Consider the following 25114-nt stretch of genomic DNA (forward strand, 5'->3'; position numbering starts at 1 on the left):
ATCTTAAGCCATGTCGAGTGGATTCAGTGAATGAGATGAGCAACTGGTTGCAGCTGATACTCAGCTGTAAGAAAAAATGTTATTTATACACAGCTAAGACAATCAAGTAGTAAACATATAGCTGGAACTGCAGACTAAAAATACAGGTTAGGTGTAATGTCTTCATAAACAGCTACCATTATGGTTTTGATGTTTAGCCAATGTATTGAAAGCTTTGGCTAAACCGGATTGTCATATTTATGCTAGGAAAAATTAAGATAATGAAATGACACTGAGATAGACATAAAATGATATATAATAGTACATGTTGCATACCAATATTAAGTTATCATTTTCCACTGGCATTTTTGAGGGAGAGAAATGTAAATATTCACAAAGTTTAACATAAGCAGAAATAGCAGACAATCAGTGGCTAAAAAATAAATACACCTGTTAAATGTATGCTGGCTGACCATAGCAGAGGATTTGTTTTCTTTCTTTTTCAGTTATGAAACATTTGCAGGTAGTAAGAAACTTTTGTTGATGGTCTGTCTACCCATAAAATGATTTACAAGAGCCATAAAACCATCATATGCACTGATATTGCATCCATTTTATTTTTGCAAGCAGTTACATTTATTAAAAGCAAATACATGAGACAATATCTATAGATGGGCTGTGCAAGATTATGAGTTTACAAGTTAAAGACATAAAAGAATATTGAAATAAATGATAATGCTCATTAGTCTTGAAAAATATGCATTCTTGTGCTTAATAAATGTCTTCTGAAAATTGCAAAGCATTTTACTGAGTTTCTTGTAATTGGTGACAGCTGTGTTAGTAGCGTTCTCTGCAGTCCAAAAGATGTCTCCATTTGTTAACAGTGATAGCAGGTGATTCCTGCAAATAAATCAGAAAAAATTTGTAAAAACATGCTTAAAGCAGTTATAGAAAGCAAAGAAAGAAAGTGAGTACATGCATAATGCACTTACTATTTTAAAATGTAACCTGCAGTTAAATGACGTTTTGTAAAATACTTAAGGGTTTAATCACTAAAGGATCAAGTTTTATTTAACAAACATACAGTATGTAGTTGAGTTCATGCAGATTTAAATTCTTGTTACAGATATAGAACAATTAAGGCAGGATTCAGGAAGCCTCCGTGTAAGAGTTATAACTCTTACATGGAGGCTGCAGTTAAACGGTGTGATGTCAGCATGTCATGCATATGCATGAGGTGCATGAGGCATGCTGAATCACACTGTAAGTCTTACACGGTCCGTGTAAGACAGTAGGGGGCGTGTCCGTAGGCTAAGCCCTGCAAGCGGACACGCCCCCGGAAGTCTAGAATGGCAGAAAGTAAACACCCACGAGAGAGGCCATGGAAATGTGAATAAACACACTACAAAACACATGCCCCACAGACCAGCGATGTAAAATGTAAAACGTGAACAGATGTTATAAAATGTAAAATGAAAACTTTAAAATTTTTTTTTAAAACCCCGTAAATGTTTTCTAATGCGTGCGCTCGTGTGCGCTGGTGTGCTACTAGCGCAACTGCAGTTAGCAATCAGTGGAAAAGGATATAAGAGCTAAATATGCTAAGCAAGCCACGAAGTAATAGCATAGCGGTAGAGTTTTCGGCTTAAGAGCAGGCAGGTAAAGTTCGAGCCCACACAACATCCTTTTTATTTTTGTAAATAAGCACTAAAAAGGCCCCTGACAGTATTGTACAAATGTAAAAGTATTTCCTTTTGTAAAATGGAATGAAATGGATCATATATTTTCAAGTAATACAATAATAAAAATATTTAGAAATGTACTGATAGCTAAGCTGCTGTCAAACAAGGTGAGACAGAGTGCCCGTAGCTGAGTACTGTTTCAAAGGCTGCAAATTGCTTGCCCGTAGCTAAGCACTGGTTTAACAGGCTCAAAATGCGTGCAACTAGCTGTGCTTAGCTTAATATGCGTGTTAATAGCCAATTAAGGTTTAACCCAGCGCACACCGTTTGCGCGGAGGTGCGCCGCGCCCACAAGCTAACCACTGGGCAACGTTAAGCAAGCTGTATCAAAAGTGCCTTTACACAGACACACCCCTCAGCCTGTCTAGGCAGTCATAAATATTAAAAAAATCAGTGGTCAGATTCGAACCCAGGATACCATGTACTAGAGTCAAGGTACTAAACCACTAAGCCATGACAGCAGTACTTAACAATGCAGAAATAGCATATATATATATATATAGGATGTAATCCAAAATGGAGCATGATAAAGCAGTTTCTGTGAAGTTGATACAATTCCAAAACGGCCAATCATAGAAATGTGCGGGAAAATCGGCATATATAAGCCCCATAGGTGGGAATACACAGCATAAACGATTGTAGAATAGACCTGCAGGCAGAATGAGTGGAGTAGGGGAGGGACGTTGCTTTCGAGCACAGCGGTGGGGCGTTGAGGAGTCCAGATACATGGTCTGGCTCCTAGTTCATCATCAGGAGGCCCAACTCATGCAGGGCCAGGTCTCATGGGGAGCATACAGGGCGGAGGCATGGGACCAGTTGGCTCATGATCTCACCAGTGCTACTGGGATTCCACATACCGGTGAGCAGGTCCGTCACCACCATGCGGACCTGAAGCAACGCAAACAAGACCAGTTGACCCAATGGATCCAGGAGGCCCGGGATATGCCGAACGCCCCACTACTGAGTAAGTTACATTTTACTTATGTATGTAAGGAATTCAACTAGCTGATACCATGGAGATGTGTATTCCAATATTACTTGTCTTGTATTACAGCTGCAGGTGTCCGCTCTGTGAATCGCAGGGCACATGACAGCAGGCTGGTGCGGCTGCGCCACCATGCAGGTTAGTAACCCCACCTAGTACTTGTAAATAAATATTATAGTGTAGCACTTAGCAGAGCACTGCAGTGTATTCATTAAAAGTAATTGAATGTGCAAGCAACAAGTGAAAGTGTGCAGGTATGGCTGCATCAAGTTCATCAGTATGTAAGTGAAACTGGAAATATAATTGATAGAAATAAATAGTTCTGTAAAACAGATGTCCCACCATTAATTAAATGTAGTATAACCTGCAGTAGTTCCAAGAGTACAGCTTCAGAAGCTGAGTTAATTACATGTGAGATATATCCCCTGTTGAAATGCTGAATCATGACAGAAGTGAGGCTGCTGGAAAGTGTTTGAATCACCACAGGTCTAATATATGAACAAAGCCTAGAAGTACCAATCTGAACTGTGAAATAGCAGGATGTGTGAGAGTGACAGAAAGGGTCATGTATCAATAAATAAAGTAGTAATAACTCCTGAATATATAAGCCTCAGTGTGGTTCTACAGAACTAAATGCATGTGGGAATTAAAAATTAACATCCCAAACTGATTTCAGTGTGTCTGAATCTTGAATGTTTAAGCCAAAATCTGTATATGGGGATCACAGTCAACAATTTTCAGATAGAATGAATGATTGTCTGACATACTAAACATCCATAGTTGTCCCCTGCCCTGTCATCAAAATGTAGCAGGATGATGTATCTGATCAAATTCAAAATAACTAGGATAGTGATGTATCTGTAACAGGTCTAGCATGACAGACAATTAAAAATTATTTGAAAACTATCACCCACAAGTTAATTGTGTTTCTATTACAAATGTATATCAATGTATAATTTATGAATGTGTCAACATTTTCATTCTCCACCCCACCCTATAATTGCAACTTAAAAAACTCACCAAATATTGGTATGTGAAAATGTCATTAACCATGGACATTTGTCCTGTTGTTTCAAAAATATATGCATGTTCGTTGTTGCATGTGCCCTGTTCATACCTGCAAACCTGATGGCCTGTTGCCGTTAATCAACCCTGCATGTTGTTTGATTGTGTATTTCTGTTCCAATAATGTATGTGATATTGATATGCCTGTTGTTCAATGGTGTTAATATCTGGGTGTTTGTTTAATGGGAATACCAATTCATGCTGTTACAACTAATTTGAATGGAATAATATGCTACTAACCCAAACTAACATAACATACTCACAAACCTAGAATGCTTGGGAAGGCGGGACCCAGCTGACCCACCTCTCCCACCTCATCTGGCGATTGCACCTGGCACTAGTGCCCAGGCCGAACCCTCCTCTGGTGGCCCTGTGCCACCTTCAGGTGGAAGCGCTCCAGGGGATGGGGCCTGTCCCCCCACTGCAAGCGTGGCCGGAGGAGCCCGTCCACTCACCCTCCAAGGTGTCCGGTCTGTGGTGCGAAGGGAGATTCAAGACTCTGTTCTTGGGCCCCTACACCAGCTTGAGGCCCGGGTGGCACAGCTTACGGGCATGCCCATTGTCCCGCCTCCACAGCCCCCAGCACAGCCCCGTCCTGGGCTGTGAAGGAACAGTGGCAACTGCCTATGGGTGGGGATATCAGTTCCACTGTTGCCATCTGTGGGCTCATGTGCCCTGGATATCCCAACCTCCATCCCCGTCAATTGTGTAACCCCCCCACATGTGTTATACACCGCCCCTGTATGCGTCTTGTCTGTCTTGTCTGTTAACCTACCCAACCTACCTCCCCAGCTATACCGACTACCTTCACCTGACATACCACTCTCACCTGAAAAAAAAAAAAAGGGCACTCTGTAGCCACAAAAAAATTACACCCCATACATAGCTGTCCATGTTGCACACATGTCCGCTGGACATTGAAACTGTTAATTACAATTGGCTGTACAACAGGTATTAATGTTGTCCTGACACCTCTCTCAGGGGTGGAAGGTTTCAAATGTCACATAAAATTACATACAAATGCACAGCTGTTGCTGAGAAAGACATGGGCAGCTATGGGCCTCACCTACATCCCTCCTTCAAATCCCAAGCTTGTTTCCCTACTGTCTTACCCTCTTTGTGACCCCTTTTTCACCACTTTCCTGTCACCCCTTTTTCTTTTCTTTCAAAGAAAATAGCTGGTGTCTTGCGTGTGTTAGCGGAGCTCACCGCCAGTGCAAGATCGTGAGCTCCGCGCAAATGAGCGCAGACCTGGTTTTAAGTGCTTAAAAGTGCCTTTGGCATGTTTGATTGACAGGTCCTGTACTCATTTCGAAAGAAAAATAAATTCCCACTGTCAGTCTCGAACCCAGGACCTTGGTAACACTAGTCTGTATAACCTACCACTAAGCCATGACTCTCATACAAGAACATAGTGCTAAAATAAATATAACATGTAATAGTAGGAATGAATATAAAGGCAATATAGGATGTGTAATACCCAAAGCATGTCAGGTAGATTTTTAATGTCCGAATTACTGGATTCCCATACTAGTTTAGTGTTAACAGAAACAGCCCTGCTAATTGTTAGCTTGTACATAATAATGTAAGGTAATGTACATATATGAAAGTATGTATATGTACATATACATATATATATATATATATATATATATATATATATATATATATATATATTAATACATATGAAATATAGTTGTAGGTGTCAGTATTCATACACACTCACTACAGGAAACAGTGAAGATAAATGCAGCAACCAGAATCTACAACATAGCCTGACTCCTGTGAGACTTACTAACCCTTTTAACTGCTTAAAGGTGCCTTCAGCACTTTGATTGACAGGCCCTGTACTCAATTTGAAAGCAAAATAAAAGCATACTATTAGGCCCTACCACAAGACCATTGTAACACTAGTCTGTATGACCTACCACTAAGCCATGACTCTCATACAGGAATATAGTGCTAAAATAAGTATAACATGTAATAGTAGGAATGAAGATAAAGGCAATATAGGATGTGTACTACCCAAAGCATGTCAGGTAGACTTTTACTGTCCTAATTACTGGATTCCCATACTAGTTTAGTGTTAACAGAAACAGCCCTGCTAATTGTTAGCTTGTACTTAATAATGTAAGCTAATGTACATATATGAAAGTATGTATATGTACACACACACACACACACATATATATATATATATATATATATATATATATATATATATATATATATTAATACATATGGAAATATAGTTGTAGGTGTCAGTATGCATACACACTCACTACAGGGAACAGGTGAGAGAAATGCAGCAACCTGAATTTACAACACAGCATGAATCATGAGAGACTTACTAACCTTCACACTCACAGAACACTGTCGACAGCATACCAGCATGGTCCACGCCCTTACAATCTGAAAGGGCAACGCCTATCTCACATACCCTTTTATAGCACTGCCCTGAAATCACAGTGAGACATGCAATCAGTACACAACTGGCTGCATGCAATTAGCAAATGCTGCCTTACAATTGGTGCAGAGGCCATCACATGGACCTATGCAGATACCTACAAAAGCATCCAGTACTAACACTCCACACATGCAATACATTCATTGCACCAAACCGATGGAGAAAGAGAGAGAGAGAGAGAGAGAAAAAGAAAGAAAGAAAGAAAGAAAGAAAGAAAGAAAGAAAGAAAGGCAGTGAAAAAAAAACTGCATCATCACAGCAACAAAACCAGCAGCAGCAAACAGCAATTAGCACCAGTGACACAGCAACAGCTGACACAAACACAGGTAATGCAAAGTAGCAGGTTAATACTGTGTTTACTGTGAAACCTCCAAATGTATCATAGTTCACTATCTATAGGTATGTCCATGAGATAGGTTGTGTGTACATAGTCCTGATATATATACATATGTAATATTTCTGTACATGTCTTCCATACTTAAAACTTCCATAGCTTAGAACACAAGGCCAGTTATCAGTAGTGATTCACAGAAGTGCTGAGAAGCTGTGTATTATGTGGAATTAGCGTACCAGTGAAATAACAAGCTAACAAATAACAAGCATATAAACAAAGCTAGATTCAGGAGGCTTGGATGTAGTGTATGCTACAGCAAACAAGGCGTATCAATGTCAGTAAGATACAGTTCAAATATGCAGGCACTATAAACCTTAAACCAGAAGTTCCCAGCTATGAATGGCAGAGTACAGCCTATTCTCACACAAGAGTGCAGACCACAAACCTTGTTAATGTTAAATAACTGGCCTGAAGCCCAACTGCTTATACCAGAACTAATACACTTGGACACTGGGCCCTCAATCAGCAGTTCCCAACTTAGAAGGATGAAAGCTACCTGTCCTGCCACCACAGTGCTTGCCACAAACCTTCCTAATGTAAAACAACTGGTCTGAAGGCCAAGTGCTTAATCCAAAAGACTTAGAATGATAGCTACACTTTAATCAAGTTACAACCAAGCAGTAATAACTACAATTTAATACTTTATGTATAGAATGTGTACCATATATTGCTGACATACTCTGCTGATATCCTATTTGTGTACTTTTCCAGGAAGATATGGCTCCAAAAAGGAACCCTGCATACTCTGCTGCAGAGGATGAAGTGATCCACCAGAGCCTGGTGCGTGACTATGACATCCTGTTTTCACGCACCACCCAGAATCAGCAGGAGAGGTCTGCACTGTGGCAAAACCTTGTCAGCAGGATAAATGATGTTGGCATGCATGATAGGACATATAAGCAGGTGAGACATCACTGCAGTGATTTGATTAGAAATGTCCACCAGCGTGCTGCAGATATCCGCAGGCAACAGGTTGCCACAGGTGGGGGGGTGGCCACACATCCCCCCCTCACCAGACAGGAGGGGCTACTGCTAAGTGTCGTGGATCCAGCCCCAGAACAACAACAGCATCAGACTTGCATCATCATGGAGGTTGGATCCACACAGCAGCAAGACACTGAGTGTGCAGGTAAGATGCCATATGTACATATGACTGTTCTGTACACTGTTACCACGTGCACACCTTATGCATGAATGAAATATGTATCTGTCATCATGATATGTAATTGTGCATGTGTGATACTGGCATTATGAGCAGCTGATGTGTATAAGGGAACTGATGTACTACTGTACTGTATCATATGCAAAAACAATGGCACACTTGTGCCCACTGACATTACTTTCTTCATATTTCCAGGTCCCTCCCATCTAGCAACGAGGCAGGCCATACATGCTGGTGAGTGTGTTTATCATTACCTGAAAAACTATTTATAATACTAGTAAGAGTAGTGTAACTCAGTAGTATAAATGCTGGTGAGTGTGTTTAATAATACCTGCAATACTCAAGTTAATACTAGTAAGAGTAGTGTAACTCAGTACTGATGTGTGTGTGTACTGTTGTGTGCATGTGTGCAAATGTGCCTGTGCCCATGTGTGCATGTGTGTGTGTGTCCATGAGTGCATGTGTCCATTTCTGAATGTGTGCATTTGTATTGAAGTGCATCACCGTAAAATATGTCTTGAGACTGTAATCTGTGTTCCCTGTTTTCCTCCCGTAGGTTCTGGTGCTGCTCTGGTGACCTGCAGCAGGGAACCTGAATCTTGTGCCCCAGGTACTGATGATGAGGAAATGTCTATAATGGTGCAGGAAGGTGTTGTCTGGGTCCGCCATTGGTCAGCCAATTGACAGTACACAGCTGTCAACCCCTTCAATGCGCACAGTCATCCTGCTGTTACATCCTTTGTCACCATTGTCCCTAGGTGATGGACAGTATGCATTGGGCATAGATCAGGGTAATGTGGTACCTGTGGTACATGCATCCCCACAAAGCAGCCATGAGCAGGGTCCTCCAATGGTACCATGCAGACAGTCGCCCATGGGTTCTCGTGAGGGAATCCGTGGCCGTACTGCCTCTGGCCGACGTGCCCAAGGAGGTATGTCAACCTCCACTATGTTTCGGACTGTTATGCAGGCACAGGCACGTATAGAAAGGTACACCAGACAGGGTCTGAGGGAGCTGACAGCATGTCGCACAGCCATGACAGATGGCATGCGTGACATTGCGAATGCTATTCATAATTTCACAGATGTCGTTGACAGATGTTGTGGGGACATACAACAGCTACTCCACAACCAGATGTCCATGGACCAGGGCGATGGTGTGCGTTTGTGGCGTCAACGTGGCCGTATGCCGGCAACAGCACCAGCTGGCAGTTGCCGCGGATGACAACAGGCCCACTCACGCACCTCAAGTGCCAGCAGCAGCCCCAGCAATGCTGGGTTAGTGCTGTCATCAGGATGCCCCAGGAGACCACATGCACGTGGCTCTGGACAGTCCCAACAGGGAACTGTGTCCAGTCAACACACACCCGCTTCCGATGACAGTACCCAGTCTGGGTTAGTACCGGATACGGTCCATAGCACCCCTGCCAGGCACAGGTACCGTGTCCGTGCCCACAGACACTGATCTGGATGACCTGACAGGTGCAGTCTGTGGCTGTCCACAAAACCCTGTACATGGCAGCCATTATGTGGGACTGTGTGCATGCTTACACACATGCAGAAATTTAACACCTAGGGCAAACACATACACACACACACTGCACCAACACTGGTCCACCCTGTACTGCTGCCCCTCACAAACACCCATACACACACATGTCAATTGGTGGTACCAGTGGCTGGCTTGGGCATACCTAACCCACACCCTGTGCATATGATGACACTGTGCCACCTCCTGCATACTACAACATCAGTGCAGGAAAAGGTAAACACGTTGCTGATGCACAGGGTGACTACATAGATGTGTATAAGTAGTAACATGTTGGTAACTGTTCACTGTTCCACTATGATTGTGTATATATCCCCGCATTCCTGCTGCAGTAAGTGTATGAATGTCCTGAATTGTTATCTGCACCCATACTACTTACCAAAGTGTACCAGCTGCACACCATCACATGCTACCATTGACTATGGGAATGTGCATCATGTGCTGTATTGTAGATTCAGCTATATGTATCTGTTCTGTCACACATGCATTTACACACACCCTGCTACCCCCACACATGCACACGCTCACCTGCCATTTCCATTATTTATTACCCTACATGAGTAGTTGTCGACACATGACAGGTACACATTTGAAAAGTGCACTATTTGGATTACTACCGGTTTCCTCCTCTACCTGTACTCACAGGGTGCAGGCAACCTCATTAGTTTAAAAGTGTAATGTGCATCAGGTACTGTGGTTCCCTGATTGCCACATCCAACATGTTTTCCATATGGAAATGCACACACAGAAACATCCCACATCCACACACTTGCCACATTCAGGTTTCAAAACACTATCTAGGTATGTTCTGGTACATGTGCGTGTTACAGTAGCATGTAGCACTATACTGAGTACTGGCAGTTGTCTGTTGTCATGTTGTTTGTATAGGGTGCTGTCAACATCACTGTTTGTTAAGGGAAATGTGCACCCTGCAGTGCGTAGCCCCATTTGGCAAAAGCCACATCCCACCCCCAGCATTGTGCACACACACTAACCCCACTCACACTAAAACACATACTTTCCATTTGCAAGATTCAAACCCCTACCTAACTGTGTTATGACACTAGAGACAGACACATTAGCAGAGTGCGCTATTTGCATTAGTGGGAGAAATCCTTTCTAATGCTGTACTTAGAGGGTGCTGACATAATCTGTGTTTAGGAAGAGGGATGTGCACCCTGGAGTGTGTTCTCCCAGTTGGCAAAAGGCACTTTTCCCTCACAGCATTATGCACACACACAAACCCCACTCACATACATTCCTGTTCCAGGATTCAAACCCCTACCTAACTATGTTATGACACTAAAGACAAACACATTAGCAGAGCACGCTATACAAATTACTGGGGAGCTTTAATTCAGGTAATATAGTTATAGAGTGCTGACATCATCAGTGTTTCAAAAGGGGAATCTGCATCCTGTAGTGTACTTTCACAGTTGCTAATAGGGGCATTTCCCGCACACACATAGATGTGTTTGAGGTTTGCATATGTGGGGGATCCAGTACTCCAGTGTGATTAGTATATGGTTCGATTGCAACAATGAGGGATATACTTCAAGTGGTGAGCATTTTGTACTCATGTTTGTGATGATCAGGTCTAGTATATTTTCCCTCTTGTGGGAATGTTGACTACTTGTTCCATAGCTAAAGAGTTTCTGAACTATGGGAACCCTAGAGCTTGGGTATTGTGGCTTGAGTAATGTTCACAGTCTATGTTTGGGTAGTTGAAGTCACCCAGTATGATGGTGTTTGCAGAGAAATCTATACTCTCCTGTGTCTTCATGAAGGCTGTGTGGGATTCCTGAGTTTGAGAGGGTGATGTAAGAGCTCCTCTGTGTCTCTTTTCATGTGGTCCAGGGAGGTACATCTCAGGTTGTTCACACCAGCATGGACAATGACTGCCTCATACTTGTACTTGCTGTGGAGTGACCTGAGTGCTTGTGTTATGTGGCACATTCTATCACCCGACAGGTAGCTAAAGGTGACCCTCACCTTGCTCAGTCTGGAGAGTGGGACGTCAGTGTGTCTGACTATGGCATCACCTATTATAGGTGTGTCACACATTGTGTTTGGCCTTATGGGCTGTGCCTGTTAAGAACACTGACTTTGTGAGGTCTGTGTTGCTTGTGATATGTGTTCATGTGGGATGCAGCGTGTCTGGCCATGTCATTTCTGTCCGTGGTCTGGTAAATATCACCTTTGGTGACATAGGTATTCATATGTCAGCTGGTGAGCATTTGCAGTGTTACCTACTGAAAGTGGTACAGCTTGTTTGTTGTACAATAGACTACATGCAGCCCTGCTTACAGTAGCTATGTTTGCATGCATGTTTCCTTGCAATTACCCTGGAATACTGATCCGACCTGCCATGCAGAGTTACACAGCTTCTGTGGACTCCTAGTGACATCTGCATAGCTTACTATATGTATGTTCATGTCTCACTTGACAGAATGTCACTGTTTCTCCTGTTCACATGTACGTTGCCTGTGACACTTTGCATATGACTTACCTGGCATCTGTCCACGTGAGCAGTCATATATGCCACTGCAGGACAAACCTGATGATGCACACACTCGAAACATTCCTCACCATGGAGAACATCGCTATCTGTGCAGTAACAGATACCGGATTCAGGGCTACCAACAGCACCCCAGCACTAGCAAGTTATACCTCATACCATGCTTTTCAGGCCCAAAACTTGCACAAAACCACAAAAGGAGGGGGTGTATTGATATTCATCCAAGATACCCACACCTCCAGGTTGGTGGCAAAGCACCAAACATCAGAGACTATCCATATGCAAGTAACAATGGGTAAAACTGCCTTCCGGGTTATAGCCTGCTACAGACCACCCTCACAAACACAAGAACTGCACTTGGCCTTCCTGAAAACAGTTGGAAATATGTAGGTCTATCCATACACCATTATATTGGGTGAGTTAAACTACCCAAACATAGACTGGGAGCATGACTGTAGCTCCAACACCCTAGCCCAAAGATTACTAGAATTTATATACCAATATGCTATGGAACAACTTATTACCACTCACACAAGAGGGGAAAACATACTGAACCTGATCATCACCAACATGGGGACTCTATGCTTCAGACCAGATGTGTATCCCTCACTGGTAAGATCAGACCATAAACTAATCTCACTGGATATTCACATCTCAAGGCCACCCCTTGCACAGAAGAATACAGTCAACAACTCATGTAAAGCAAGTTCACACTCCTCATAAATGATGTGGAAACCTTCAAAGCCCCCAGGCCTGTTGAAAATATGGACCAGACTGCAGATACCTGTATAAAGGCATTCTATGGACACCTTCAGGAATGCATGGATCATGCAATCCCAAATAAAAGCAAGACCCAATCCTCCAAAGGCAGACGTCCTGTGTGGTGGACACCAGCCATAAACAAACTATACAATAGAAGGATGAAGCTACTAAATGATACAACAAACTCCCAAAATGTGAAGGCATCACTGATGAGTATTAGACGAAAACTACAGGCACTCATAAGATTGTCTAAGGCCATCTTTGAGAGAAAATTCCACAAGACACTGAGGATAATCACAAGGCTTTCTTTAGTTATGTTAGGAACCTGGGTGGTAATTCCCAGATATGCTCAGATGTAGTCCAAAATGTCAAAAGAAATACCAAACACACAGACATTGCCAACATCCTAGTGGACAGGTTCACTGCTAACTTCTCCCCCCCTCCACACCAAAAGGGCAAATATTTCTCCCAGCAGAGTGCTGCCCCCCCCGACATCTCAGAAGCTCAGGTAAGAGCTGCCCTCTCCAAAGCAATAAACACTGCATCAATGGGACCAGACAGTGTCCCAGGCTGTGTCCTACATGAACTCCAAGAAGAGCTACACTCAGACATAACACTACTGTTCAATCCCAGCCTTACTACACGATATGTGGCCAAAGAGTGGCGTACAGCAACAGTGGTCCCTCTACATTTAGGTGGTGCCTTAACGGATCCTGGACACTATCGCCCCATAAGTCTGAATAGCTTGGTCTGCAAAGCTATGGCAAGGATCATCATGAACCTCATAAATATAGATATTGGGGACCTACAGACACTGCATCATACAAAGTTTGGCTTTGTTAATGACAGATCCTGCCTCTCAAACCTGTTTGATTTCTTTGAAACAGTCACCAAGGCCACTGTCAAGGGGAAGGTGGTCTACACAGCCTACCTGGACCTTGCATAAGCCTTTGATACAATACCCCACTTGTGCATTCTAGGGAAGCTCACCAGTGTACATATTAACCCCTATGTCACTACATATATTGCACAGTGGCTCAAGGGTGGAACACACATGGTTAGAATTGCTGGAGCCATGTCAGCCTCAAAACCAGTTACAAGTGGTGTCCCACAAGGCTCAGCCCTGGGATCTGTCTTGTTCAGTATATATTTATCAGAGGTACAGGCCAACATGGAAGGACTGTGGCTGAGCAAGTCGCAGATGACTGCAAACTGGACGCCATAATCAACTCTCCAGCCAACACACGCATCCTCCAAAAGGGCCTCTTAGAAACAGACGACTTGTGCCACAGCCATGGCCTCAAGCTGAATGCCAAAAAGTGTATAGTCATCCTCTTTGGCAAAAACAAAGTGACCACAAAGTACCACATATGTGTTAATCCATTAAGTACAGAAGAAGGAATTATGGACCTTGGGGTACACAAGTTGATAGCATTCTCTCATTTGACAACCACATGGCCAAAGTGGTTAGAAAAACATTTTATATAGGCCACCTCATCATGAAGGGATTCACATGTAGATCAGGGGAGGACATTGTGCCTCTTTACTTATCCCTCATCATGCCCATAATTGACTACAATGCCCCTGTTGGCATGCACCTTACCAGACACCTGCAGCAACTGGAAAGACCACAAAAGTACCTCAAAAAGAGGATCAAAGGGCTCAAACAGATGCCACATACTGACTGGTTAAAGAAACAGCAGCTCTACTCAGTGGCATACTGCCTCTTCATAGGCAATCTGTGCCTGACATATAAAGCCATGTCAAACCCTGACTTAATGGTCATGCTGCACCTCAGAATATCCAAATCCCATCAAGCTACACGCTGGAAAGACTTGAACCTTAGGAGTGATATACATAGGACATGCTGGAGGGACACATTCATAACTCAGAGGCTCCCTTCACTCTGCCTAACCTGTATTGGGATAATATTCCAGAGTCACTCAGTGACTGTCTTCAAGAGGAATATTAATGACTGGATGGGACATTGTAGGTTTACCCTGGGTATCTCTTATGTGTCACTGTTAGACAGAGGCACAGTATACTAACCTTGGAAAAGGGCATAACAAGATAGATTTACAATGCATGGTGAAAGCCACACACATTCTGGCTAGATTTATAAATGCCCTAGGGCAGATAACCTAGTATGAACCTATGAACCTATGTATCTTGTTCACCATTGGCCCTATGTGCTGTTAATCACCAATGCAATCTCAATACTATGGTAGCATGTGCAAAGGTCAGTTGTCAGTCACCTCTATGGTACAGTTGTGGAATATGTGAGTCATGTAGTAATGTCACAGCTGCCACATGTACACAGTCAACCCTATCCCCAACACATGTATGAGATGGAAACACATAGCCAAACTGTGGACTAAGCACTCTGAACCCAGTACTGGCATAACCTGTCAGGTGGCATGAAATACTACAGTGACTGCAATACCAGTCTGATGTAGACCTACACTGACAGCAATACAAGCACAGGAACACACCAGGCCATTCATGGAGCCTAAGAATGGCATCCTGCCTGAGTGGCAGACACCTCTGCAGCTGGCACACAGGCATACGTTAGGCCTGAACACAGCACGCATAACACATAGCACACAAATCCTGTGTGCCAAACAAGCACAGTCTGTACAGCTATACAACACTCCTGCTGCAGTTGTGTTAGGTACTTTTATTGTCCGGTACAGTGAGGTCATGCTCACCAGGCTGGACAAGGTGAATGAAGGTCACAGTGATATGCTCATGGGGCACTATGGTCCACCACATAACACAAGCATACAGGTCAGTCAGATGCATGGACACATATGACTCAGTCATTGTCCATGCCACTACAGCTGACTTGTGATGTCCCTCACTGGAATACATGATAGGGAACATGGAAGGACTCACTGAGCAAGTGGCACAGGCTGGTAGAACCTGACCTTGGTTGGCATCATACCCTCATCAGGAATGCTGACATATTACTGAATGCTAATGAATTACTGTAGCTACAACACCCTAGCTGAAAGGTTCTTAGCATGCAGTCACTGCATTGCTATGGAACAACTTCTTACCACTCCCACAACAGGTGAAAACATGCAGCACCTGTTCATCAACAACATGTAGACTATATGCCCCAGACCAGGTGTGTATCCCTCACTGCTAGGTTGATAGCATCTACATCTCACACTGTACATACACATCCCACATGCAGCACCTGCACAGAAGACCACAGTCATAATATTACCCAGTGCAAATACCATGTATTCACATGTGGCAGGCATCACACATGGTAACTATTGAAGGTCACAGGTACTTATGTGTATTTGGCACACACATTCATCATGTGTGCATTGCCATAACTGGTTTAATCGATGTCATGCATTATTGTGAGAAACAACCCGCACACATGGGCATTCTGTGTGAGCAAAACACACGTGACATGTCTGGAATCAAAAGCCATAAATAATTGTGCTATTGTTTACAAAGGGGTATGTGCATCCTGTAGTGTGTTTTCCCAGTTGCCAAAAGGGATGTTCCTTTCATACACACTTACACACACACACTAACCCCCCTTTACACACACTTGCCATTTTCTGGATTCAAACCCCTACTTAACTATGTTATGACACTAGAGACGGACGCATTAGCAGAGCACGCTATTCACATTACTGGGAGATTTCTTTTCTCCTGATATACTTATAGGGTGCTGACATCATCAGTGTTTAGAAAGGGGAATGGGCATCCTGTGGTGTGTTTTCACAGTTACCAAAAGATGTTCTTTTTTCATACACACACACCAACTCCCTTTTACACTTGCACACACTCTACCCTACTTTACCCCTACCTACAGACTTTACACACTAGAGACGGATGCCGCTAGCAGCACGCCATTTTAGACTTTAATGAGCATCCTGTGGTGTGTTTTCCCAGATGCTAAAAGGAACATTTCCCTCACACAGACTTGCACACAGACCAACCACAATCACCCACACACACACACTCTGGATAAGCTGTCATTCCCTAGGGCAAACAGCCTAGTGTTGACCTCTACACCCATATGTTTAATTGTCAGATGCACATTATTTGGTGCTGATAGCAGTGTTTGCAGGTCTTTATTGCCATAACATTTCCTGTTTGTATGAACAACTTGTGTATCTGTGGAAGATGTTTGCATATGGGGGAAATCCACTATATCATGTATGTCTCTGTAGTCATTTAAGTGTGAGCATTGGTCAGATTGCTATAATGTTGTTGGTTACTGGAATAACACGTACATATACCAGATATATGTGGCAAAATGCTAAACTGATATTTGGACTAAGTGTGTGAGCATGCCCAGTTCAGCCTTCCCAAGGCATGTTGTGTGAAAGATGTCTCATTTATCAAAGTGTGTGAGCATGCCTTGTGTGAGCTTTCCATATGTTGAACTCTGCAGCCCATCACATTTGTGGATGAGTGTGAACTTCAACAAATATCTCCTGTGTATGGTTGTGTGTTCTGTGTCATGTTGTGTAGTTACTGTCCAAATACTTTTTGTGTGAACACAACAGGGATTATACTGTGCCTGCAGGTTTTGTATGGGATACTTTGCATACAATTGTCAACATCCATTCATACTGACCTAACACTGTAGTACTGTATAGTGTAGTGGTTCAGTACTTTCACTGTGGTGGACAGTATCCTGGGCTTTAGTCCTATCACTGCTTTACATTTCCATAGTGAGCACAACAGCCTGGTTAGGGTCCAGTTGTGCACATCTGACCATGTTGCATTATGTTCAGATATTAACTACTTACAACAGCCTCGTCCAACATCAGTAGTGTATTCCACAACATAGGTGTACATTGGCAAACACTACCGATGTGCCCTAGGCCATTTCTAATGCTAGTCAGAGAGTGTGTTTGTCCTTCAACACATTGTAAGTGTAGTTTGCCATGACATATGTCATGTTTAGTATACTGTGCCTCTGTCTACCCGTGACATAACAGTGATACCGAGGGTAAACCTACCATCTCCCATCCACTCATTAAGATTCCTGTTGAGGAGAATCAACGAGTGACTCTATGGATAACCTGTACTGGTAGTTTACTCATGCGTGGGGTGGCTTCTGTGTTATGGATAATGCAGTACAGCTTGTCCTATGTATGTCAGTGATGGGGTTCAGGTCCCTCATGTGCATAGCTCACTGCCATTCAGATTGTACAAGGTGCAGCATTTTCATTGATTCCAGCTTGGACATGGCTTTCTACATCAGGCACAGCTTGCGTCTGGGTGGCCAGCATGGCAGTGTGTGGAGTTGCACTCTGTTTAATCAGACAACACATTACATCTGTTCAAGCTCTTTGATACTCCTGGTGAGGTACTGTTGTGGACTTTACAGTTGATGGAGGTGTCTGCTGAGGTACACCCCATAGGGGCTGTTGTAGTCAATTGTAACGCTGATGAAGGATAACTGCAGAACCACAGTGACCTCCCCTTATCTAGATGTCATAACCTTCATGATTAGGTTGGTATATGGATTGTTTCTGTTAACACTACAGCCACATGTTTGTCCAATGCAGGATATCTATCACCTTGTGTACCCAGGTCTGTCATTACATGTTAAGTATGTAATGGGTTAACACCTATGTGGTAATTGGTGGTCACTTACTGCATATCCACAGAGGTTGACTATACAGTTTTCTCCATTTAACTTGCTGACATGGCTATGGCACCAGTTGTCTCTTTCTATGTGGCCCTTTTGTGGGATGCTTGTGTCAGCTAGAGTGTCAGATATGTTGGACAGTTTGTAGTCCTCTGCAAACATGTTCAGGCACAGTCCTTACATGTTGGCCTGTACCTATGGGGCATATATACCAGACGGGGAAGGTCCCAGGACCAAGCATTGTGGGATACATGTTATATGTGGTTTGTAGTCTGACATGGCTGCAGCATGTCTGACCATGTCAGTTCTGTCATTGGTCTGGTTTGCAACCCCTCTATTGACATAGGGGTGTATATATAAGCTGGTGAGCATATCTATATTGAACACGTAGGGTATTGTATGGAAGGCTTTGCAAGGTCCAGCTACGCTGTGTGAACCACATTGCCCTCATCAGTGACCTCAATTACTGTTTCAACTGAGTCACACATGTTTAGGGGCAGGGTCTGCACTTAATAAACCCACACTGGGTAGGGTCGGGTGTCAATAGATCCCCAATATCTTTATGTCTGCGGTACATGCTAATCCTTTCCATAGCTGTGCAGACCAAGCTTCTCAGGATTCTGTGGTGGTTGTTTTTAGTATCCATTCAGGCGACACCTTTCATGAGAACGACCATTGTTGTTATACACTGCTCTTTGGGTACATAGCCTGTGGTAAGGCTGACATAATGTCAGGGAGGCAGCAGTCTGCTGGGAAAGATATTTTGCATTATGGGGGGGGGGTTGCACTGCACCTGTCAGGATGTATGTTGGCAATACGTGTGTGTGTTTGGTATGTTGTTTGTAATATTTGTGTGATCCAGAGCATATCTGGGAATTCACAACACGCTTCCTACCATCAGTTGCAGCAGCCTTGGGATTATCCTTAGTGTCCTGTACAATTTGTATCATAATAGGTTCATAGGCTCATACTAGGCTATCCACCCTAGGGCATTTGTAAGCCTAGCCACAGTGTGTGTGGCTTTTGTCACCCTTGCTATGTGAATATTATGGCCAATTATGATTTTCTTAGCTGTGCCTCTGTCTGGACATGACACAGTAAAGACCCCAGTGTACATCTACAATTATCCATCCATTTTGCCAACTTCCTGTTGAAGAGTGTCAGTGAGGGGCTCTGCCTAACATGTAGTGGTATTCTGTTCCAGGGTGTGGAGAGCCTCAGGGTTAGGTATCTGTCCCTCCAGCACATCCTATTTCATTATGTGTTGAGGTTGACATCTCTGACTCACACAGCTCTGATGGCTTTGAGTTTTCTGGGGTGGAGCATGTCCATTACTTCTGTGTTGGACATGGACTTGTACAACAGACATACAATGCCTCTGTGTAGGCTGTATGTGACTGCATTCAGCTGTGGTGTCTACAGCCAGGCAGCATATGACATATATTTGAGATCCTTTCTAACTCTTGGTGAGGTACCTTTGAGGTCTTTCTAACTGCTGCAGGTGCCAGGTAATGTACATCTCAAATGAGGCATTGTACTACATTATGGGTCTGATAAGGGAACAGTATAGGGGCACAATGACCTTTGTTGACATAGATGTGACTCCATTCGTGATACAGTGTCCAATATAGACAGTCTTCCTAGCCAGATTGGCAATGTGACTGTCACATAACAGGTTACTGTCCACTTGTGTCACTAGGTCCCTGATTACTCCTTCCATACATAATGGTTTACCACCTATGTGGTAATTTGTGTGTACCTTGTTTTGTATTTGGTGGTACATTCATACTGTCCACTGTCTTCAGGACAGCGGGGTGGGGTTCCTGTGTGTGAGAGTGTGGTCTGTAGCATGCTACAGACTGTACAGCAGTCTTGCCTACGGTTAGTTGCACATGGGTGGACTGCAATGATGTAAACATTGTCAGTTAACTGGACGTATAGGTGTCTGTGCTGAATATGGACACTCACCCTCCTTTTATGTTTTGTTCCAGGTTTTGTGGCCATAACACATGATATGTGGTATTACCTGGTAGTGCTGGTGTGCTGTCATGAGGCTTGCAGCAGGTTTCTATCACTGGACAGACATCGATGTTCTCCATACTGGGGAGGGCCTCAGGAGCATGCATATTGAGGTTTACACGTCTGTCATTGATCAGCATTACCCTTCTGTTTCTTTCCAGTTTTGTTTTCTATGGTGGTGGGTTAGTCTTTTCGGCCTTGCCTACAAAAGGATCTCTGTAGGTTGCAACAGCCTTAGACAATATCGAGACGCCCATGGGTAACCGGTGCAAGCCATCCCTGGAACAGCAGCATGTCTCACTATGGAGTCACCTATTACAACTGTATCAGGCATGTTGTTTCTCCTTCTGTCCTGTGACTGTTTGGCACACCAGCTTTGTGTACTATGTGTTACATGTGCTATGTCTGGAGGTTGTTTTATTGGGTGTCTGCTTTGGAGGCTTGTGTTGGTGTTGTGTGTTTGTAATTAGGGCCTCTGGGAATGTTTTTGTGTTTATGTGTTTGATTTACAGTCGTTGTAGGTCTATGTGGGACTGGGTTTGTGGTGTATGTGGTTACCTTGTCCTCCTGACTAGTTTTGACAGTACTGATTTGGGGGTGCTCAGGCTCCGGTTTGGCTACCTGGTTGCGTCTATCACATATATTTGTATTTATTCGGGTGAGTTGTTGTTGTGTGTGTACTTGGGACAGGTGTCACATTGCATCTGGATTCACAGTTTCTACTTGTTTTGCCTGGCCTTAGTGGATTGTATGTGTGGACACATTTTATTGCCGTACTAGTGATAACTGATTACTTCACTTTTTATGTTTGAGCTATCATGTGGTAGCTTCCTCATTCTCTTCAATGGTTTAGTAATTGCTGGAGTCTAGCATGCCAGATGCCTGGGTGTATGGCATTGTGTCTTGTTGTTATTTGTGATTGCAGACTCCAAGCACTCTTGGCTGTGTTCATGGAATGCCTGTATAACATGTTCTGCAGTGTGTCCCATATTCTGGACTTGCACAGGGTATGTCATGGATTCCACATTGGTTTGTAGGGGTGCAAGCTATGCTTTATACATGTGTTTCACTGTGGTATTCTGGCCAGGGACTGAGGTCGGGATGTGTAACTACAGTGTGATTACTCTATGGTCTGGTCTTACCAGTGAGGGATACACTTCTCATCTTGACATCCAGTACACGTATTTCTGATTATCACATCCAGTATGCTTACCCCTCTTGTGGAAGTCTTACATTTTGCATGTCCATTTTGTTTGATGGATTCTGGGAAATTTTCTACAAATGTGTCGGTGCTAGTATAATACAAAGAGTATAGTGACAAACTTCTCAAAAGCTGACTTCACACTTCTTCAGACTGAGATGGTATCCTTTAAGCCCACTGGGCCAGTGGAAACCACAACACACAATGGTGACTCCTTCACAAACGCTTTCTACGGACATCTCCAAGAAAGCATAGACCATGCAATCACAAATAAAACCAAGACCCTTTCCACCAAGGGAAAGTGGCCTGTCTGGTGGACCCCAGCCATAAACAAACTGTATCACAAAAGAAGGATACTAATGCAAAACAGAGCTAAATCTCCTAAAGGGAAGGAAGCTGTGATCAGCACTAGTAAAAATGTTTTGGCATAAGCAAGATTTTACAAGTAGAGTTCGTGCTGTGTGCTTTTGCTTTTAAACATTAAATCTGAGGTGGTTTGGCCATCGTGTCTTCTGCATCCTTTTTTTTGGAGTTTGGTGGAATTCATTTTCGCTTTTCTTGGTTTGCAGCACTAGTAAAAAGCTACATTCTCTCATAAAGACATCCAAGGTCAACTTTGAGACAAAAATCACCAAAGACAATAAAGATAACCACAATGCCTTCTTCAGTTATGTCAGAAACCTGGGTGGGAACCCTCAGATATGCTCAGAGTTGGTACACAACAACATAAATTTCAGTGACCCGACAGATATTGGCAACATTCTGGCAGACAGGTTCAGTGCAATTTTCTCCCTCCCTCACCCCCAAAAGATGATACCTATCACAGCTGAATGTAACCTCACTGTCATCTCAGATGTCCATGTGAGAGCCGCACTCAGCAAAGACAAAAACACAGCATCAATGGGACCTGATGGTATCCCCAGTTGCGTGCTATGTGAACTCCAAGAGGAGCTAAACCCGTATATAAAAATGATATTTAACCTTAGCCTTGCTACAGGATATGTACCTGAACACTGGCGCACAGCAACAGTGGTCCCACTCCACAAAGGAGATGCCTCCACAGACCCTGGGAACTACCACCACACAAGCTTAACCAGCCTTGTCTGCAAAGCTATGGAAAGAGTCATTATGGAGCTCTTAAACAGAGACATTGGTGACCTACAGACTCTTGATCCCACCCAGTTCAGCTTTGTAAAGTGCAGATCCTGCCTTTTGAACCTAGTTGACTATTTTGAAACTGTCAGTAGGGCCATTGATGAGGGCTAAGCGGTCCACACAGCCTACCTGCACTTGGCTAAGGCCTTTGACACAATACCCCACTCAGGCATCATAGACAAGCTCAACAGCTGAAATATAAATCCATATGTCACAGGATAGGTTGCAAAATGGCTAAAAAACAGAACCCATAAAGTCGATATTGCAGGTGCCTTGTCAGATTCAAAGCCAGTCACAAGTGGTGTCCCACTGGGATCTGTCCTGGGACCCCTCTTATTTGGCATTTACTTTTCAGATGTGAAAGCAAACATAGGGGGGTTGTGGCTGACACAGTCTGCAGATGACTGCAACCTAGGCACCATAGTGAATACATCAGCCGGCACACACATCCTACAAAATGCCCTCACAAAAACAGATAGCTGGTGCCGGAATCATGGCCTGAAACTGAATGCAACTGATGTGTAGTCATCCCCTTTGGGAGGAACAAAGTACCCACAAATTAACACATAGACAGCAACCCACTGAGCACAGAAAAAAAATCAGACACCTGGGGACCCATGTAGATAGTAACCTCTCATTTGACACCCATGTTGCCAAAGTGGTTAGAAAAACTTTCTATCTTGCCCACCTTATCATGAAGGGTTTTCCATCCAGATCAAAGGAGGTCATTGTACCCCTATACTTCTCGCTTATCAGGCCCATGATTGAATACAAAGCCCCATTTGGTATGTACCTCACCCAGCACTTGCAACAGCTGGAGAGACCCCAAAAGTACCTTACCAAGAGGATCAAGGGTCTACAACACATGTCATATGCTTCCAGACTAAAGAAAATCCAGTTCTATTCAGTAGCATACCGCCTACTTACAGGTGACCTATGCCTGACATACAAGACCATGTCCAATCAGGATTTGATGGACATGCTCCACTGCAAGCAATCCAAATCCACCAGAACCATGAGAGCTAAAGATTTGAACCTCAGCACATACATGTATAGGACATGCTGGAGGGACAGATTCATAACTCAGAGGCTTCTCACACTCTAGCACAGAATCCCAGTTCATGTTAGACAGAGTCCCTCACTGACTCTCTTCAAGAGAAATCTGGACAAGTGGAGTGAGATCGTAGGTTTACCCAAGGGGTCCTCCCTGTGTCACTACTAGACAGAGGCACAGTCAATTAATTCGATTAAGTAAAGGGGTCATAATGTGTCACTACTAAGTCAGATGCACAATATTCGGAATCTATTCTGTACACTTATTACCACTATAAGGGGTGGCAATAGCCACATCACTATGGCTAGGCTTATAAATGCACTAGGGCAGATAGCCTAGTAGTAAACTATGAAACTATGAAACTATGGTGTATGTGTAGGTATTTTCAGTCAAGCAATATAATGTGGTTTGGGGGGCTTGATATCTTCATGTATTCCAACATAGGCCTGGTGCAGTTCCTGCTATTAGGACAGTGGTCTGCAGCAAGCTATATAGTGGTAGGCAGTTTTAGCCATTGGTATTTGACCATGGCTAATCCATGCTGCTTCTTGTTGTGGTACCAACATGGGGGTGTGGTTATCCATGACATTTATTGCTAGTCACCCTCGTTTTGTAGCTTGTTCCATGTTTTGCAGATGTACATCACTGTATGAGGTGTAACCTGGTAGTGTTAGGGTGCTGATGTGGGCTTTGACCCAGTTTTCTATTACAGCACTGATATCTACATTCTCTATACTGTGAGCGTTTACACTGCATGCATCTTGCTGTTTATACTTCTGGCATTGGGTAGCATTACATCTAGGTTCCTATCCCTTGTGGTACCTATGAAGGTGGGTTTGTGTTTTTGTGGTTCATGATTGGTGAGGGTGGATGTTCGTCAGGGTCCTCAGGTGTGCATATGGTACATGGTGTTACATTACTTAACACATGGCATTCATGCCTCAGGTGGTGCTGCAGGGCTGCCTCTGTCGGATGCACATACTACACTCCCTGTACATGTTTGCAAGCAGGTTGTGTCATGTTAGGCATCCCTGTTACTATATGAGTGAGTCGGAGGGGTATCAGTCCCAGTGTTCCTACTGAGCCAGTGTATGTGCTATGCGTTGTCTCTTTGCCAAGGCCAGGGCATACTGGGCACGCCTCCTTCTGCCTACTGGGGCAAGGTCAGGTTGTTCCTCCTCCGAGTCACCCTCTGCCTGTGGTGGCCTTGGCAATGGTGGGGGTATGTTTGGCCCAGCCCTATGCTGGTCCTGCTGCAGCTGTTTCCGCAGGATCATATTATGTAGCATAGCACATATCATGATCATTTGGGTACATGTAGTTGGTGTGTACTGCAAGGCTCCACCAGATATGTCCAGACACCGGAACTGTGACTTGAGCAGCCCAAACACATGCTCTATGACATTACGTGTTTGTGCGTGTGCCTCATT

General features: G+C 43.7%; 1 protein-coding gene across 1 annotated transcript in view; it reads right to left on the reverse strand.

Moving 5' to 3' along the window:
• Positions 1-475: 475 nt before the first annotated feature.
• LOC122811103 (low choriolytic enzyme-like) overlaps positions 476-25114 on the reverse strand; it is a 298499-nt gene continuing 273860 nt past the window's right edge. The window contains exon 11 of the mRNA XM_044082680.1: positions 476-879. Coding sequence (XP_043938615.1) covers positions 878-879 — 2 coding nt within the window. The 3' untranslated portion in view covers positions 476-877. The remainder of the gene's footprint in view (positions 880-25114) is intronic.

The sequence above is a fragment of the Protopterus annectens genome, chromosome 9.part0, assembly GCF_019279795.1.
Source record: "Protopterus annectens isolate FY-2018-M chromosome 9.part0, PAN1.0, whole genome shotgun sequence".
NCBI classification, from domain to species: domain Eukaryota; kingdom Metazoa; phylum Chordata; order Ceratodontiformes; family Protopteridae; genus Protopterus; species Protopterus annectens.